Below are 18,124 nucleotides of genomic sequence, written 5' to 3'. Positions count from 1 at the left end.
ACTGGGTATATTTTAAGTGTTTTCACTACTTCATAATCTACCTTTATTTTTTACCAAGCTGGCTTCAAACTCATAAAAATCTCCATACCTCTGCCTTGTTTCAATAGGGAGTAGTGAAACTACAGCTCCCTCATACCTCTGCCTTGTGAGTGCTGAGATTAAAGACCTACACCACCACTTCTTGACTCTGCCATTAGCTTTTAATGTGTTGGGCAAGTCTAAGATAAATGTATATTAATTTAAAATAATTTTTAGTTCTTACTCTATGGTTTTCATTTTTTAACTTATGTATTCGTGTGTGTTTGTGTGGGTATGTGCATGTTGGTGTGTGTGGAGGCCAGAAGAGGATGTTGGACCCTGTGGAGCAGGCAGATGTGAGCCATTCGATGTAGGTACTGGCAACTCGTGAGTCCCCTGTGAGAGCAGCAAGCACTAACTGCTCAACTATCTCTAGCTCCTCCATCAGCCTTATAACGTACTGCAAAAAATATTTTTGTTAGTTAAAATAGTGATTTTTTTTTCTGAGACAGGGGTCTCACTTTATAGCTCTGTCTTACAACTTACTATGTAAACCAGGCTGTTCTTGAACTCACAGAGATAGACCTGCCTCTGCCTCCTGAGTGCTGGGTCTAAAGGTGTGTGCCAGCACACCAGGGTAGTGTATTTAGCACCATTAGTATTATGAAATCCTTTCTGGTAGTTTCATTACATTTTATTTTACTGTGTAGTATAGCTCCTGCATACTTGTCAAACCAGCTTTAAGAGTTTTCTGTTTCTGGTGTTGTCTTGACCTCAACAATTGTTATGGAGGAAAAACTGGTAGTACTTATGTAAATTAAACCAGTGTTTGATATAGCTTTTGTTTCTTCTGACAGTTTGGAAATACTAACTAGGGATATAGCTCAAAGGTAGAGCATTTGCCTAAACTTATGGGACATACTGAAGGAATCCTAAGGTTTATATCGTGTGTGTGTGTGTGTGTGTGTGTGTGTGTGTGTGTGTGTGTGTGTGTGTGTGTGTAGATCATGGAGGACAGCACCTATGAGCTCATTCCTTCTTTGCAACCTGTGGGCCCCATGACAGCAAAGGTGTGGTCACTTGCTCAGCCAGCCCTTGCCGGCCCTTTTTAATTTTTTTTTTAACTTACCATACAGAGTAATGGGTTCTATTGTAGCTTTAGTTTTGTTTTATTTGTTTGTTTTGTATTTTAAGACAAGGTCTTGCTTACATACCCTGACTCACATGGAGATGAGGCTGGCTTGGCACTCACAGAGGTCTGCCTGCCTCTGTCTTCTGAGTGTGAGAATTAGACACATGCCACCATGCCAACTTACATCCTCGTACATCTGTGCTGAACTTTGCTCACCTACCACTTCCCCCTCTGCTTTCCTATCACATATCCCACTACCTCATTAGCAACCATTCATTTCCATGGTGTGTGTCTTTGGATTTTCTGTTATGCCTAGTGACCCTTTTGAAACTGCGTTTTTAGTTGTTTCTTTCATGTATATATATATTTCAGTATATAATAAATTGGACATATTCAATTAAATTCTGTCATTTCTTGGATTTCAGTGTATGAATCTGTTGTTTGTCACTATTGATTAAATCAATGATAACAAACTAGAAATTTTTTTTTTCCATAGAAACTGGATCAGGATCTCAATGAAGTCAAAGCCCGAGTTGAAGAACTGGACAGAAAATATTACGAAGTAAAAAATAAGAAAGATGAACTACAAAGTGAAAGAAAGTTAGTAGACTAAGATATGCTGTAATTCTGACATAGTCTTTGATTTTAGTATGTAACTCTTAAATATGTAAACTCTTCACGCCTTACCCTTATTGCTTAGTTACTTGTGGAGAGAGGAGAATGCAGAACAGCAAGCACTTGCTGCTAAAAGAGAAGACCTTGAGAAGAAGCAGCAGCTTCTTAGAGCAGCAACAGGAAAGGTAAGCGGGTCTTGTTGAGTCATCTCCCAGTCAGTACTACAGCCCGTGTTCCAAGCACAAGATGGCATCAGATCACTCCCAAGTATGACTTCGTTGGGTTGTGTGGCAGTTTTTCTTTGTCTCTAATTTGATTTATACTTTTCCACTTTGCTTTACTTTTGAGGTCTGTCATGTGGCTCAGATTGACATCAGTTCAGAGTGCTGGAAGCACAGGTGTGAGCCATCAGACCTGGTTCATTATCTGTTAGTGAAAGCCATTTTGATTGTTAGATAAAGAGCTCATTTTAAACTCTATCATCATAGAACAGAACCCACAGTAATGTGAAATGTAGCTACTATATTTCAATATACTAGGTAGTGTTTAATTTTTAGTATTCTGTCTAATTGAATGGCATAGTAGGCTCATTTCTTGACAGCAAGGGTGTCACTGGAAATGCTAATATTTTTTGTTAACTACTTTACAGGCCATTTTAAATGGAATAGATAGCATTAACAAAGTGCTAGATCATTTTCGGCGAAAAGGTATAAACCAACATGTTCAAAATGGCTACCATGGCATCGTAATGAATAACTTTGAGTGCGAACCAGCTTTCTATACTTGTGTGGAAGTCACTGCTGGTAACAGGTGAGGTTTGGTGTTTGTTTGGTTGGTTTTTGGTTTGTCTGACATTTAAATGGATTTTGTTTTTCTTTTAAAGATAAAGAAGAAATGAATTAATCTAAAAATAAATTTATAATTTTGTTGCAATATGTCTTCTATTACCCTCTTATCCTTGGTTCTATATATAACTTTCTAATTAAGAGGTAGGTACTAGATACTTGTACCTTGCGGGGGGGGGGGGGGGGAGGTCCCAGTTCATTGGAAGTTTTTTTCTTCAGATAAGTTGATTGGATTGCATAGAAAAATGTGAATTGTGTGGTCCTTAAATGTGACATCTTACAGCCTGGCAGTAAAGATGTGCCTCATTCTGTTTATGCAGGTTGTTTTATCACATCGTTGATTCAGACGAAGTCAGCACGAAGATTTTAATGGAGTTCAATAAAATGAATCTTCCTGGAGAGGTGACTTTCCTGCCTCTTAACAAGTTAGATGTGAGGGATACTGCCTATCCTGAAACTAACGTGAGTCCCCAATTCAAGTATCGTTGAGTTGGTTTTGTTATGACATCTGCTTAACATGTACATGTGCTTAGTATGTTGGGATTCAGTGTTCTGTAAGGTGAACGGGCATTGCATAGAGTATAGTTAGTTCTGGGTTGGGCTGAGTAGGGAGAGGTCATAGCCAAGATATGGAACAAAACATTGTATCTATGTTCTTCTTCAAAGTGACAGCAGGTTTAGGAATTTGAGAAGAATCCCCAAGAATCCTGTCACCTAAAAGGAATATGTTGAGGCTTGCTTTCTGAATATCCTTTTAAAATAGTCTAAGAAGTGTCTATTTTTGTTATATTTTTACATATCCTGTAAAGGGATTTCCAGCTATGGTAATGTTAATTGCTTTGGGGTATTAGATCTTAGCATGGTGATTGTTGTAGCAAACTGTCTTGCTCTAGGATTAAGGATCAGCCTGTATTAGAATGATAGGTAGTTTAAGGAGAATACTGAGAATCCTTCCTGCTTTCAAATCTACCAATTTTACCTTGAAATTCTGGAGAGGAAAATTGAGGCTCACAGGTATGAGGTCACATGAATGAGATAAGACACAAAGGAAAGCTGGGGCGATGGCTCAGTGAGTGAAGGCATGTGCTGCCAAGTTTGACCCCCCAGGGTTGATCCCTGGAGCCTACCTGGTAGGAGAGAACTGAATCTTTCAAATTGTCCTCTGACCTCTGCATGTGTACTGTGGCATGTCCAGACATGTTTGTACACATGCAATACAGGCACACACACATTCTGTGAACAGCTTGAGATTGATATGTATAGCTCATTGGGAGAACAGTTGTGCAATGTGCATGATGCTCTGGGTTCTATCCTCAGCACTACAGAAGAACAGACAGAAGAGTGGATGCAGTGTGGCTGTTGCACAGTAACAAGTGAGTTAGTAAATAGCGGGCCAGAGAGTTAGAAGGTACAGCAGTCAGTAGCCACCACCTGCAGTGGGTAGCCACATAGGCAGTTGGAATGTAGCTAAAAATGGCTTTTTGACTGTAGCGTGTCCTTGTGCTGTGTGGGGGCAACACAGGTGTTCTCTGATTATTAAAAAGTTCTGTTCTGAGTTAAGTATAGGAAGAAAACTAAAATGGTGTGTGCATGTGCTTATGTGAAACTGGAAGACAGAGAGTGTACTCCTCTACCCTCTTCACCATAATTTTTGAGACTGGGTCATTTCACTAAACCTGCACCTCACTAATTGGCTAGATTAACTTGTCCAGTGAGCTCCAGGGATCCATCTTGTCTCCAGCCTCCCCAGCACGCTGTCTGCAGTGCTGGGTTACAGGTGTGTGCTGCCATGCCTGGCATTTTCTATAGGTGCTGGGCTCTGCATGAGTCCTCATGCTTGCACAGGAAGCTCTTTACCCACTGAGCTATTCCACCAGCCTGGGAAGTAAATACTATCTGACAAAATATTTTTCTGAATATCTAATTCAGATGACTGCTGTATATAATTAGAACACTGAGGAAATACTAGTTTTAGATCACATACTTTCTCATTTTTTCATCTATTACTTTATTTACTTTTTACAACTTTACGAGGAAGGACTGTTGTTACAGTCTTGAACACATACTAGGTCTTAACTAGGTAAGTTAAACAAGTCCTCCAAAGAATGCATCTAGAAACAGAACTAGCACTTAAGCGTTCACGGTCAGCTTAAGAGTTGTTCTTCATAGTAACCAGCTGTTAAACCTTTGGTTACAGAAGCAGAATTTTCTTGGTAGTTTAGTAAAAATGATTTTTCTAATGCCCTTTGTTTAAAGGCCACTTGTGGTTTATATTTCATAAAGACATAGATGTTAGTAGTAATTCTGCAAACAGTTTTTAGTCAACTATGTGGCAGTATTTTTTCTAACAAAATATTTGTTGCAGGATGCTATTCCTATGATCAGTAAGCTGAGGTACAATCCCAGATTTGACAAAGCTTTCAAGCATGTATTTGGAAAGACACTCATCTGCCGGAGCATGGAGGTGTCGACTCAGCTGGCTCGTGCCTTCACTATGGATTGTATTACTCTGGAAGGTTTGTAGTAATTGGCTTTAAGCACATGCTAATAGAACATTTAACATGGATATGTAATCTGTCACTTGGGCTGCACATATTTGGTGTGTACCTCTTAGGTTTTAGAAGAGTGTAGATTCACACTTGTTAGTGTGAACATTTGCTCTCTGGCACAATGTGTTACTTTGGCTGTCAAACAGTGAAGCCTATGAACCTTTTCTCAAAGATTAAAACGTGTTATATAAAGCGCCTCGTATCATTAAAAGACCAGTTTATTGGATAATTACAAAAATAATTTTAATATGATTCTTTAAAATAATAGTTACAAAAGGATTAATAACTTTTTTTTGGAAACAGGATCTTAACTGTAGCTGTGGCTAGCCAGGAACTCATGTAGACCAGGATGGCCTCAGACTCGGAAAGCTGCTCGCCTCTGCTTCCCAAGTGCTAGAATTTAAGGCATGCATCATCACACCCAGCTAGCTACCAAATTTTAAAAATTTGAAGCTTCATTAAATAATATTTTGAGATAACTTTTCTTTATAAAGAAGTCATAAGTGCTAATAATGTTACATTTCCTTCCAAGAATAATAACATAAACTTTTTCTCACTCAAATATAGTTGAATTTATCTGTGTAATTTTTAATACTGCATTTAATTGTCTTCATTTTTTAAAAAACTTCTCAAAGTAGCATGCCCACACTGTCAAACCATCTGAGTGAAAATAAGCTGTAATCATTACAGCAGTTCATCTCTAAGACTTAGCAAGTATCTCTTAACAAGGGCATTTCCAGTACATTGTTATACCTAAGAATGTGAGCATTACTAACAGACATGCCTTCTGTCTCCCTCCCTTTTTGGCACTTGGGTGTAGAGGATCAGGGAATAGGACACAGGGTCTCACTATGCAGCTCTGGCTATCCTGGAACTCAACCAGTGTAGACCAGACTGTCCCGGAGCTCACAGATCCTCCTGCCTCTGCCACCAGATGCTGGGACTAAAGGCATGCACCACTACCTGCAGCTCCTCCCTTTCAACTCCCTAGCAAGTGACTGAGAAGATATCCATTCTTTGGATTTGTCATATTTATTCCAGTTCAGCATTCTTGGTATGACTACTGTGCGAGTGATATTTGTTCCTTAGAATGTGTCTACCACTTGCTAAACTTTAGCATGCCTTTACTCTCAGTTAAAGGTACTTTACTTGTAGCTAAATCTAGGTAAGGTTATTAGGTCATGTGGTACACACCTTTATCCCAGCATTCAGGAGGCTGGGGCATGTAGATCTTGACTTTCAAACCAGCCTGGTCTATATCACTAGCTTAAGGGCCGCCAAGACTACATAGTGAGACCACATCACTTGAAAATACATACCTGCCAGTTGCTTAAGAACACTTTGTTGATAAGCATCTTTGATACCAATAGCTGGGTTTTAGAGTGGTGGTTCTTCTCTAATTTATTCTGCCTGTCATTTTGGCAGAGAGCCCGCCTCTCGGCTTTGTAAGTGTTTAAATTCCACATTTTCTCAAATTGTTGATGTTCAGACCTTCCCAAATTAAAGACTACATATTTTATATTGAGAAGTAAGATATTTTGGGGATTGGAAGATCATAGTGGTGGTGGTGGTGGTGCAGTATGCCTCTGAGTTTGAGGACAGCCAAGGTTACACAGAGAGTCCCTGTCTTGGAAAAAATAAAAGTAAGATATTTAGGAATAAGTAGAATTTTTGACATGTTACTTATTGAATAGAGGCTAGTAAACAGAATGACTCCCTCCATTTTGTCTTAGGTGATCAAGTCAGCCATCGAGGTGCTCTGACCGGAGGCTATTACGACACAAGAAAGTCTCGGCTTGAGTTACAGAAAGATGTTAGAAAAGCAGAAGAGGAGCTGGGTGAGCTTGAAGCAAAGCTCAATGAAAACCTACGCAGAAACATTGAAAATATCCTTCTGTTTTGAGCTTGGCAAGATACTGCAGAGAAAGAACAGCATTTAATGGCATTGTATTGTCTTGTACGTTAAATGCTTTTCTTTTCCATGGATATTGGAGGGGATGTTGCAAATTTTTTGTGCTTTTCATTTAAACACAAGAACTTGTTTAACTTCTGAAGACTAAGATTTGAAAAATAGTGCTGATTTTTGTTTTGTTGTTAAGTAAACAATACATTTGTGTTCCTTGAAGAAGTAGAACTTGAGCAACAGAATTCAAGGTTATCAGAGCAAAAGAGGAGATGGCAGGGAAGAGTTGGCTGGTGTTTAGAGGAGGGCAGCATCAGTAATGCTATTGTTAAGTAGATGTCACTTCGTAGATGTGAGAACTGGAAACATTCTTTAGTGTTTAATGTCTTGGCAAATTTTGAGGTGCATTTGTTAGTTAATGACACAGCTTTTCAAATATGACTGCCTGCAGTTTTTCCAAATAAGTGTAGTGGTGTGTGGAGGGTGGCAAGTTCAGCTCCAATGGAGTGCTTAGGCATATGCGTTTCTTAAAACCACTATGCTGCTTTTGGTACCCTGTTTGTAGTACAGAAAAAGACAATGCCTTAGCTGTGCCCTGCAAGGGTCTGTGTTTAATACTTTGAGAACTGCTTAAATGTGGCAAGATGTTAGGACAGAATATGAAGAAATTTTAAGACAAAGGATGCTTGTGTGTTGGGTGCTAGCCCCATGGGTAAGATGGTGTTAGCACAGCATAAAGACCTGAGGTCGGATCTCCAGCAGTGATAAGAAAAGCTGAGTGTCGGGTGCTCTTCTCTGACCTACGCTCTTGGGTAAGAATGGGGACAGGTGGAGACTAGGAGTTACTGGCCTGCTGATGCTTTCTAAACTCATGACGACATACTGTCCCAAAAAGTAACGTGGAAAACAGTGAAAGAAGACAATAAATGTCAACCTCTGCCCTTACCTACACTTGTTCGTGAACCTCCACCTCCATGCACACCAATACAAACATGAGAGAGGATGTTGACAACTTCCAGCTACCTATGTATCTGACAGTCATTCAGATCTCAAGGCTATTCTATACCTGAGTCACCAAAGCACTGCCTTCTGCATATTCAGTTTTTGGAAGAAAATGTATTTATATATACACACACTAGCATTTTTAAATAATTCCTATGTTTTTTGTTTTAACTGTAAACTAAATAAGTATGCATATTTTAGAGTAAAATGTGTGGCAAAATGCTTCAAGTTTCTTTTATGACTGAACATTTTTAGTAATAATATTCAGCATTGCTGTAGTCCATAAATCTGGGACTACAGAGCAAAAGATTCATGATAACATGTTTGTAAGAAATGAAGAGAATTTATAGTATGTAATATATTTACAGCCTTAAGAGAATTTTCCTTAGCCTTGTATATGGATTAATAATGAAATTGATCAATTGATGAACCAAATGCAGCAGATAGAGACTCAACAAAGAAAATTTAAAGCATCCAGAGATAGCATATTATCAGAGATGAAGATGCTGAAAGAGAAGAGACAACAATCAGAGAAGACCTTCATGCCAAAGGTTCGTAAGTGTGTCTCAGTACAGCTTTGCTTTAGTGTAGACATGGGGCGGATCATAGGCTATACCTGACTTCATGCTTTGTATACCAGTAGTAAAAGACAAAGAGGCATGGGGTTTATTATTCAAAAACAACTTGTCAATTTTGGTTCTTAGAAATATACCCGAATAGTTGTAATCAGTTGTACAATATAAGTAGTTACACAGGGCTGGAGAGATGGTTCAGTGGTAAGAGCACTGACTGCTCATCCAGAAGTCCTGCATTCAATTCCCAGCAACTTACATGGTGGCTCACAACCCTCTGTAATGGGATCTGATGTACTCTTCTGATGTGTCTGAAGACAGCTACAATATCTTTATATACATATACATAAAATACGTTTATAAAAATAAATATTTACACAGCTCTATCAATGGAACTTAGTGTGGTACCTGGAAGGGTACTTAGTGATAGAACTTTGCCCAGCATCCTTGCCCTGAGGTCCTGGATCCAACTATCCGGCACTAACAAGAGAAAAAATTAGTACATGTTTTTCTGTTTCTATACATGTTTTTATCTCAATAAATCTATCATAACTTTTAAGCATAACTTATAAGCACAAAATATATTTAATAAGGCTAACAACAACTTATCAACATTGTAGAGCTTAAATAATTGAGTTGATATAGTTGTTTAGCTCAGTCTATATACATAATTTGCAGTGTTTTACTATTAGATGTAACATAGTGACTAATAATAATTGATAATCTCATGTAGCAACGTAGTTTACAAAGCTTGGAGGCAAGTCTGCATGCGATGGAGTCTACCAGAGAATCACTGAAAGCAGAACTAGGAACGGATTTGCTTTCTCAACTCAGTCTGGAAGATCAGAAAAGAGTCGACGCACTGAATGATGAAATTCGTCAACTTCAGCAGGCAAGTACACCTAACGGTGAAGACTGGCTATTGTTAGAGGCACAGAAATACCCTATCTCAAAAAGTATAGTATTTGAAAGAAAATAATGTTAACAACATAGAGAAACCAGACATTTATCTAAGCTGTTCTAGTTATCTTATGGTTATACATGGAATCTTCATTTTTCTTTTGTCTTATTCAGTATGTTGATTGTTAGTAAGTGCAGTGGTCACTTGGTACAATACACCAATGAAGCAGCTTTAGAGAGAAGGGGTTTATTTTGGCTCACAGCATAGTGTAGTTTATCATGGTATCAAGAGCTGAGGCAGCTGGTCTCTGCCTCTGAAGCAGAGGAAGTGCGTGCCTGTATTGAGCGTACTTGCTTTTGTGCAGTTCAGATCCCTAACCCATGGAATGGGGCCTCTTACATTCAGAGTAAGTCTTCCCAACTTAAATAACCTTAGAGATAATTCCTGCCTTGACTTCATGTCCAGAGACTTGTCTCCTGTATGGCGTGAAGCCTGTCAGGTAGACAGTGTTAATCACAGCATTAGGCTGTTAGTTCTCTTTATATGCACTTACATGTATATGCATGCACACATAATGCTGATATATTCTCCTTTGTATATATTTTCATTAAATGTTTTAATAACATTTGGTTTAATTTTTCCTTGTAGATGAGGGTCTCTACATGTAGCCTAGTCTGCCCCATTCATATCTCTCTCTGTCTCTCTCTGTCTCTCTCTCTCTCTTTCTCTCTCTCTCTCTCTGTCTGTGTGTGTGTGTGTGTGTGTGTGTGTGTGTGTGTGTGTGGTATATGTGTGTTCACACATATGGAGGTCTGGAGACAACCCCTGCAAACGGTTCTCTTTTTCTACTATATGAATTCTGGAGATAGAACTCAGGTTCTTAGTCTTGGTAGCAACCATCTTTATCCACTGAAGCATTCTGCTAGCCCAGGACTTCTGATTTTTGTTTTCATACATACATAGATATAAACAATCAACACCAAGTCTAAAAAATTAAAAATTGGAAAAGAATGTTGCTTTTGATAGCCCCATGTCTTATTCTTATTTAATACGCATAAGTGTGTTGCCTGTGTGTGTATATACACTACTTAAATGCCTGGTGCCATAGGAGGTCAGAAGAGAATGTCAGGTCCCCTAGGCCTGGTAATAGAGATGGCTGTGAGCCCCTGTGTTGGTGATCTTCACTGCTGCGCCATCTCTTCAGTCACCTTGGTAAAATATCTAACAAACAACTAGAACAGAAACAACTTGAAAATCAATGTGGAGATCAGAGAGCAGCTTGGGAGAATTGATTCTCTCTTTGTACCACATGGGTCCCAAGGATCGAACAACTCCCATTTCAGGGCTGGAGAAATGGCTCAACATTAAGAGCACTGCCTTCTGTTCCAGAGGTCCCTAGTTCAATTCCCAGCAACCACTTGGTGGCTCACAGCCATCTATGACAGGATGCCCTCTTCTGGCACGCAGGTGTACATGCAGATAGAGCATTCATACATAAATAAATAAATCTTAGGGGAAAAAAAAACAGCTCCTGTTTGTTCATTTGAGTACAAGCAACAGTAAATTTGGTAGCGTTTCCTTGTCTTTCTACTTTATTGTTGTTTGTATGTGGTATTGGGGTGGGCTATATGTGTGTGCTGCAGTGCATATGTGGAGGGTAGAGAAAAGTATCATGGGGATGATTCTCTATTTCTACCTTCGTGTGGGTTCCAGGATTAAGCTCAAGTCAACCCATGGTGTGGCAAGTGCCTTTACCTGACTGCTAAACCATCTCTGGCCCTTAGCAGATTTCTTGACACATTTTAATGCTTTTGTAATTGTTTTCTTCTTCTGTTCTAGGAAAACAGACAGCTGCTAAATGAAAGAATTAAACTGGAAGGAATTATTACTCGAGTAGAGACTTACCTGAATGAGAATCTGAGGAAGCGCTTGGACCAAGTAGAACAGGTATATTGTTTTCTAATTGCTCCTTGCTGGTCATAAGCTATAGGAAGTGTGCCAATGAGCACTCACTGGAAGTGTCAGTTAGGCCAAAAGACCTGCTGCGAGTGCTCCTTAGGTTGGAATGCTAGCACTGCCACCTAGTGTGTGGTCTGCACAAATCATTTCATATTTCTGTTCCGGATTTTTTATAGTATAAAATAAGTGTGATAGTAGCATCTTTGTATGATTACAGTCATGATAAATTCTAGATGCTTAGTGTTAGTTTAGTTTCTTGGTTCTTAGGTACTCAGATTTTCTAGTAATTACACCATTGAGTGTTTTCTCTTTAATGACTTTTGCAGTTATGTCCAAGTACATATACATACGTGAGGACAAGCACACATTTGCTTCCTTGAATGTTCATTTAATAACTAGTTATAACGTGATTAATATACATGTTTTAGTATGTATAACTCATAATTCATATTTTGAGGTTTAATGTCATTAAACTGTTCTTTTGTGTTACAGGAACTTAATGAACTGAGAGAAACAGAAGGTGGTACTGTTCTTACTGCCACAACGTCAGAACTTGAAGCTATTAATAAAAGAGTAAAAGACACTATGGCAAGATCAGAAGGTATTTAGTTTAAATACGTTTTAGAGGCCTGGAAAGTTGGCTCAGTGTTTAAGAGCACTGACTGTCCTTCCAAAAGACCTGGGTTCTGTTCCCATTACCCACATGGCAGTAACTGTCTGTAGCTCTAATTCCAGGGGATCTGACACCATCATACACACAAAAGCAGGCATAACACCAATGTACATAAAATAAAAAGAAATCATTAGAAAAAAATTTAGCATTTTATTGAATTTAGTTTGTTTTGCAAAATTGTTTACTACAAAATGAAATACAAAACCAACTGTTTTTATTAAAATACTTCAGGCAGTTTCATGAGACTAGTAAACTGCATTTCATTTATTAGGGGAGGGGCAGATTAAGGAGGGAACTAGAGAGAATGTGGAGATGAGGGCACGGCAGCAGGGGTGGGGCTGTGACAGCTCTCTCCTTCCTTTACCAGGCTGACGTTGGGTATTGAACTCTATCCAGTTGCTCATTTAACTTTGCTTGTTTTGTTTTTGAAACAGTTCTTAACTGTAGCTCTAGCTGGCCTAAAACTGTATAGATCAGGCCAACCTCGAACTCTTCTGAGTCTGCCTGTCACTGCCTCCCCAATGTTGGGATTAAGCTGTGTGCTCCCATGTTCCTCCAATTACATGTGTTGTTAACAAAAGTTGTAATATCGTTTTTTGTGTTATCATCATGGTGTTTGTGAGTGTCCTGGCTGATGCTCAGGAATATCACCACTGCAGATAAAAGGCTGATGCTGGGTCCTTAGCAGGCCACACTCCAGAGTCACTGTCCAGTTTCTAACTGATGATTAGTCATGGTGTGAAGAAGGGAGTCATTACCTCCTTACTGTATATAAATATTATGCATAATGCAGTATAGATATGAAAATGATTTTACAAATTCTCCTACGTTAGTGCTCAGGTGAAAACTGTTTGGAATTAGGTGATTTGTGAACTTCACAGTAAAATTTAAACACCAAGAAAACTTAAAACCTACTTTAAAACATCTGACCATTAACGGATCTTAATGTCCTTCATTTTGTTGCCCTCCCCCTTTAGATTTGGATAATTCCATTGACAAAACTGAAGCTGGAATCAAAGAGCTCCAGAAAAGTATGGAGCGCTGGAAAAATATGGAGAAAGAACACATGGATGCCATAAATCATGACACTAAGGAACTGGAGAAGATGACCAACCGACAAGGCATGCTGCTGAAGAAGAAAGAAGAGTGCATGAAGAAAATTCGAGAGCTGGGCTCCCTTCCCCAGGAAGCATTTGAAAAGTACCAGACACTGAGCCTTAAGCAGGTAGGTCTAACTGCATTGTAAGTTTAAAGGAGCCTTGTAAAATTCCTTGTGGCATGTGAGTGTACTAACATGTCTTATTTCTCCCTTAGTTGTTCCGAAAACTTGAGCAGTGCAATACAGAGTTAAAGAAGTACAGCCATGTTAACAAAAAGGCTCTGGATCAGTTTGTGAATTTCTCTGAGCAGAAAGAAAAATTGATAAAGCGACAAGAAGAATTGGATAGGGGCTACAAATCAATCATGGAGTTGATGAATGTACTTGAACTTCGCAAATATGAAGCTATTCAGTTAACTTTCAAACAGGTATGTTCTGTTGAAAATTAAAAACAACTTTGGAAGTAGATCTAATGTAATGAACTAATCTAGGTCACAGACTAACATAGTAAAGTGAGTTGGAGTTACACAGCTCTGGAAAGAATCGTATTTGGCAAAGAGTTAAAACTACCTCTGCGGGCTGGAGAGATGGCTCAGCAGTTAAGAACACTGACTGCTCTTCCAGAGGTCCTGAGTTCAATTCCCAGCAACCACATGGTGGCTCACAATCATCTGTAATAGGGTCCGATGCCTTCTTCTGGAGTGTCTGAAGACAGCGACTGTATATTCATATACATAAAATAAGTAAATCTTTAAAAAGAAAAACCTCTGTTTGCTTTAAATTTTTTCAAATTTAAAATAGAAATATGCCTAAGCAACATTTGAATTTCCTTTAAGGTATCTAAAAACTTCAGTGAAGTTTTCCAGAAGTTGGTACCTGGTGGCAAAGCGACTTTGGTGATGAAGAAAGGAGATGTGGAAGGCAGCCAGTCTCAGGACGAAGGAGAGGGGAGTGGTGAGAGCGAGCGGGGCTCTGGGTCTCAGAGCAGTGTTCCATCAGTCGACCAGTTCACAGGAGTCGGGATCAGGGTAAAAACCTCTTTACATCCAGTTTTCCTCGTAGCACTATCATAGTAGAACTCAGATTTTATTTTACCTGGATTGCTCATTTGTCACTTAAATTTGGATGATGGCGCCATCTACTCTGGGGTAGTAACACTTTTTGTGTTCCCTTAGGTATCATTTACAGGAAAGCAAGGCGAGATGAGAGAAATGCAGCAGCTTTCAGGAGGACAGAAATCTCTGGTAGCCCTGGCTCTCATTTTTGCCATTCAGAAGTGTGACCCTGCTCCTTTTTACCTTTTTGATGAGATCGACCAAGCTTTGGATGCTCAGCACAGAAAAGCTGTGTCAGGTACAGTTCTGATTTCGAGTCAGTGAGAACTTGGCTATGCACTGGGCAGATGGGGAATAAAGCACCTACTGTGAAGCAGGTAGCACGTGGAGACACGAAGATCCTGGGAACTCAAAGGCCAGCCAGTCTAACCAAAACCAGGAACTTAAGGTTCACTGAGGTGGGAGGCCACCAAGACAGCTCAGTTGATAAAGCTCCTTGCCACTAAGCCTGAGAACCTTACTCCAATCCCTGAGTCCCACAGAGTGGCAGAAAATTAATTCCTACAAGTTTGTTTGATCCATACACATGCAGACAAAAATGTGATTAATCAGGAAGACAGCAGTGTCAGCCTCTGCCTTAAATGCAGACATGGTTGGCCTGGGGGTAGAGCAGCAAAGACCTGTGCGCTTGACATGCAGTACTTCGTAAACTGGGCAAGGTGGGTAGTCTGTGCTCTTAGCACTTAGAAGGTGGAGTCCATTCATGGCCAGCCTGGGATGCATTTATGAGCCCTGTCTCAAGGAATGTCTTAAAGATAATGGTAGCTTAGCCCATAGTCATTTGGTGCCTGAAGTATTTGAGTTAAAAGCGTATATTCAGTATTTTCTCTGAATAGTTTGGTGTTAGACTGTTTTCAGAGTTTACTTTTGACAAATAGATGTAATTCTTCCACTTAATTGAAAAATTAAAATTTCATACAAAAGCCTTACAACTCATTTTGTTTGCCTTTTTCAGTGTTAAGCGTAGCACTTGTGGGGTTGGAGATGGCTTAGCAGTTAAGACCATTGGTTGCTCTTGCAGGAGGACATAGGTTTGGTTTCAAGCCCCATGTAGTGTGGTCATAGCCATCCATAATTCCAAGAGGGGATCCAACCAACACCCTAGAGGGAGGGTACGGGGTGCACACATTTATATATGCAGGCAAAACATTTGTACAGAGACTCATATACACACAGGATGTTCAGAATGTAGTGCTTGTCATAAACCTACCTTTTTATTTAGAGATGCTAAATTTGATCTTACATGTTGAAAGCGTTTGGGGACAGTAGCAGGAGGGGATAACTAGCATCACTTCTGTGTGTATAAGAGGTGCATGGCTCGGGCATGCCTGCGCTAAAAGTCTTCTGATTCAGGGTGTTGGCTTTGTTTCCCATTTTCACTCGGTGTCATGTAGGATGGCCTTGAACTCTGATCCTCCTGCTTCCTCCTAGTATCACCACACTGAGTTAGAAGTTTTTTATAGTAAATAAAGTGATGCATTCTGTAGCTGTAACATACTAGGATTAAAGATTTTATTCCTACTTGATAAGTCAAGTGGATAATTTGCAGACAAAAAAAATCACAGGCTGCTTTGGCAGATTTGAGTTTTAGACAGAAGTAAAAAATAGTTGCTTTTTAAATGTTCAGGTGTGATAAAAGGTTTATTAACCTACTCTGTTTTCACAGATATGATTATGGAGCTAGCTGTACACGCCCAGTTCATTACTACTACTTTTAGGCCTGAACTGCTTGAGTCAGCTGATAAATTCTATGGTGTAAAGTTCAGAAATAAGGTAATTTTAAGTTGATGTTTATTTTTTTATTATACTTTTTATTTTGGTATATTAGATTTTATTATATAATACTATATAATATGTTATATATTATTTTGGTATGTTAATATGATATATTAGTGAAAGAAGACTTAAACATTGTTTAAATGATGTCTTTCTCAAAAATAAAAAAACTTTTAACTTTCACCCATTCCTTAGCTTGATTTTCATTAAGAGGAAAAGATGTGGGTGGTGACTGCTTGTCTAGCAATTATAAGGCCTTGGGTTTGATCCTCATCCCCAAAACAAGTCATTGTAGCCCAGGCTGCCCTGGGCTGGCAATCCTCCTGCCTCTGCCTCTGGAGTGCTGGGATTATAGGTGTTCACACCATGCCGGGCCATAGAATGCTTTTTACCACATGGAACAGACAGGGTTGTAAAGATTTAAAACAGCTGGTGCTTCAGAAACACTTGACAAGGTGTGTAAAATTAGAAGTTTTATAGGTGGTGGGCTGTGTGTACTGGACACTGCCCTATGCAGTGCAGGTATTAACTGCTTTGTTCTTCAAGATTTAACAGACTTCACCATTTATTGTTCTTCAGGTTAGTCACATTGATGTGATCACAGCAGAGATGGCCAAAGATTTTGTAGAAGACGATACCACGCATGGGTAACTGAAAGATAATGCCTGCTGTCTTGGAAGATGTGTATAATAATGTGACCCATACCAGGAACTGTAAATTTTAAAACTAAAATATTTGGTTGTTATTGAGTTTTTGGATTTAGAATACACAGTCCTTTTATACTTACTTGTCTTTGTATTTTATAAGCTCCCCTGTAATGTTACATTTCTACGTATAGTTGAGGAATTTTATTTCCTATACAACTTTTTGTAAAGTGTCTTCCTATTTTAAATCTCTTGAAATATTCTAAATATTCTTCCCAATTATTTTATAGCTTCTATTAAATTGGTTTGTGACTAATTTAGTGTAAATGTAGCTTTTTTCTTTGTAATGTTTAGAAACATTAAATACATATTTTGTATAAGAAAGTGTTGCTTTCAGTTAATAGAGGATTAAAAAGTACAGTTCCGTATTCTGTTCGTTACATCACTGGGTTTTCAACTGGCCACGGGTTATAATCTGTTTTGACTTTTCCAAAGTGTCCCAGTGCTAAAGTGTTTTGGGCTAGTCCAGTCGTGATCTTAAGGAAGTGCTGCCCAACCACCTTGCTTATGAGTGTCTCGGGTGCTGCAGTTTCTTTGAGGACTGCTGAAAGCCTTGCTGTTTGTCAGTATGATAGTCCTTTGAACATTTTTGTCTGTGTGTACATCCATACACCCAGAATAGGGAATTGAATCTCATGGGGCTGGTTGTAGATGTTTGTGAGCCGCCATAGACAGCTGGAAGAGCCGCCAGTGCTGCTAACGGCTGAGCCGTCTCCCCAGTCCTCCTCAATATTGTAAATTTAATGTAAATTAAAATCTATTTTAACCAAAGTCATGGGTTTGGAAAAGCCGTTTTTAAGTGGGATTTGGATGCTGATGCCCAAATGGGCCATGCTTGTTTGCTAAGTCAGGACAGCTTCAGGAGGCGTTTTTATACTGGCTGGGGAGGCAGCTCAGTGGAGCCCTTGCCTTGCACAGCTGAGCCCTGTGCTCAATTTTAGGACCACAAAAAGTAAGGTTCTGTTGGTGAGGCCACATTCACTATGAGGTTTCTGGGGGGCACTTGTTTGTTTTTAAATGGTCTTGCCATTCACATGCCATAGCATTTACCCATGTATGCCACGTGCAGTTCATTGGTTAGAGTGCTCAGGGTTGTAGTCATCTCTATAAATTTAGAGCTATAGGTGGGAATGGTGATTGCCACAGAAAATCTAATTTCAGCATATTGAAGAACTGTCTCAGGTATGGCTTTTCCAAAGGAAGTCCATCTTCACTGACTCTTGCTATATACTCCCTTTTAAAATGGTCTTTCTTACAGATG

At 39.3% G+C, this 18,124-nt stretch overlaps 1 protein-coding gene across 1 annotated transcript in view; it reads left to right on the top strand.

Moving 5' to 3' along the window:
- The window catches only part of SMC3 (structural maintenance of chromosomes 3), a 40,138-nt gene extending 23,014 nt beyond the window's left edge, over window positions 1-17,124 (top strand). The window contains exons 14-29 of the mRNA XM_080912155.1: window positions 1,647-1,750; window positions 1,851-1,950; window positions 2,415-2,575; window positions 2,931-3,072; window positions 4,976-5,126; window positions 6,893-7,045; window positions 8,464-8,615; window positions 9,370-9,528; window positions 11,377-11,484; window positions 11,989-12,097; window positions 13,147-13,394; window positions 13,484-13,696; window positions 14,105-14,296; window positions 14,444-14,621; window positions 16,050-16,156; window positions 16,739-17,124. Of these exons, the coding sequence (XP_080768281.1) occupies window positions 1,647-1,750; window positions 1,851-1,950; window positions 2,415-2,575; window positions 2,931-3,072; window positions 4,976-5,126; window positions 6,893-7,045; window positions 8,464-8,615; window positions 9,370-9,528; window positions 11,377-11,484; window positions 11,989-12,097; window positions 13,147-13,394; window positions 13,484-13,696; window positions 14,105-14,296; window positions 14,444-14,621; window positions 16,050-16,156; window positions 16,739-16,810 (2,349 nt within the window). The 3' untranslated portion in view covers window positions 16,811-17,124. The remainder of the gene's footprint in view (window positions 1-1,646; window positions 1,751-1,850; window positions 1,951-2,414; window positions 2,576-2,930; window positions 3,073-4,975; window positions 5,127-6,892; window positions 7,046-8,463; window positions 8,616-9,369; window positions 9,529-11,376; window positions 11,485-11,988; window positions 12,098-13,146; window positions 13,395-13,483; window positions 13,697-14,104; window positions 14,297-14,443; window positions 14,622-16,049; window positions 16,157-16,738) is intronic.
- The last annotated feature ends 1,000 nt before the right edge of the window (window positions 17,125-18,124 follow it).

Source organism: Micromys minutus (assembly GCF_963924665.1).
Source record: "Micromys minutus genome assembly, chromosome: 2".
Lineage (NCBI taxonomy): Eukaryota > Metazoa > Chordata > Mammalia > Rodentia > Muridae > Micromys > Micromys minutus.
This window is presented reverse-complemented; position numbering and strand designations above follow the sequence as displayed.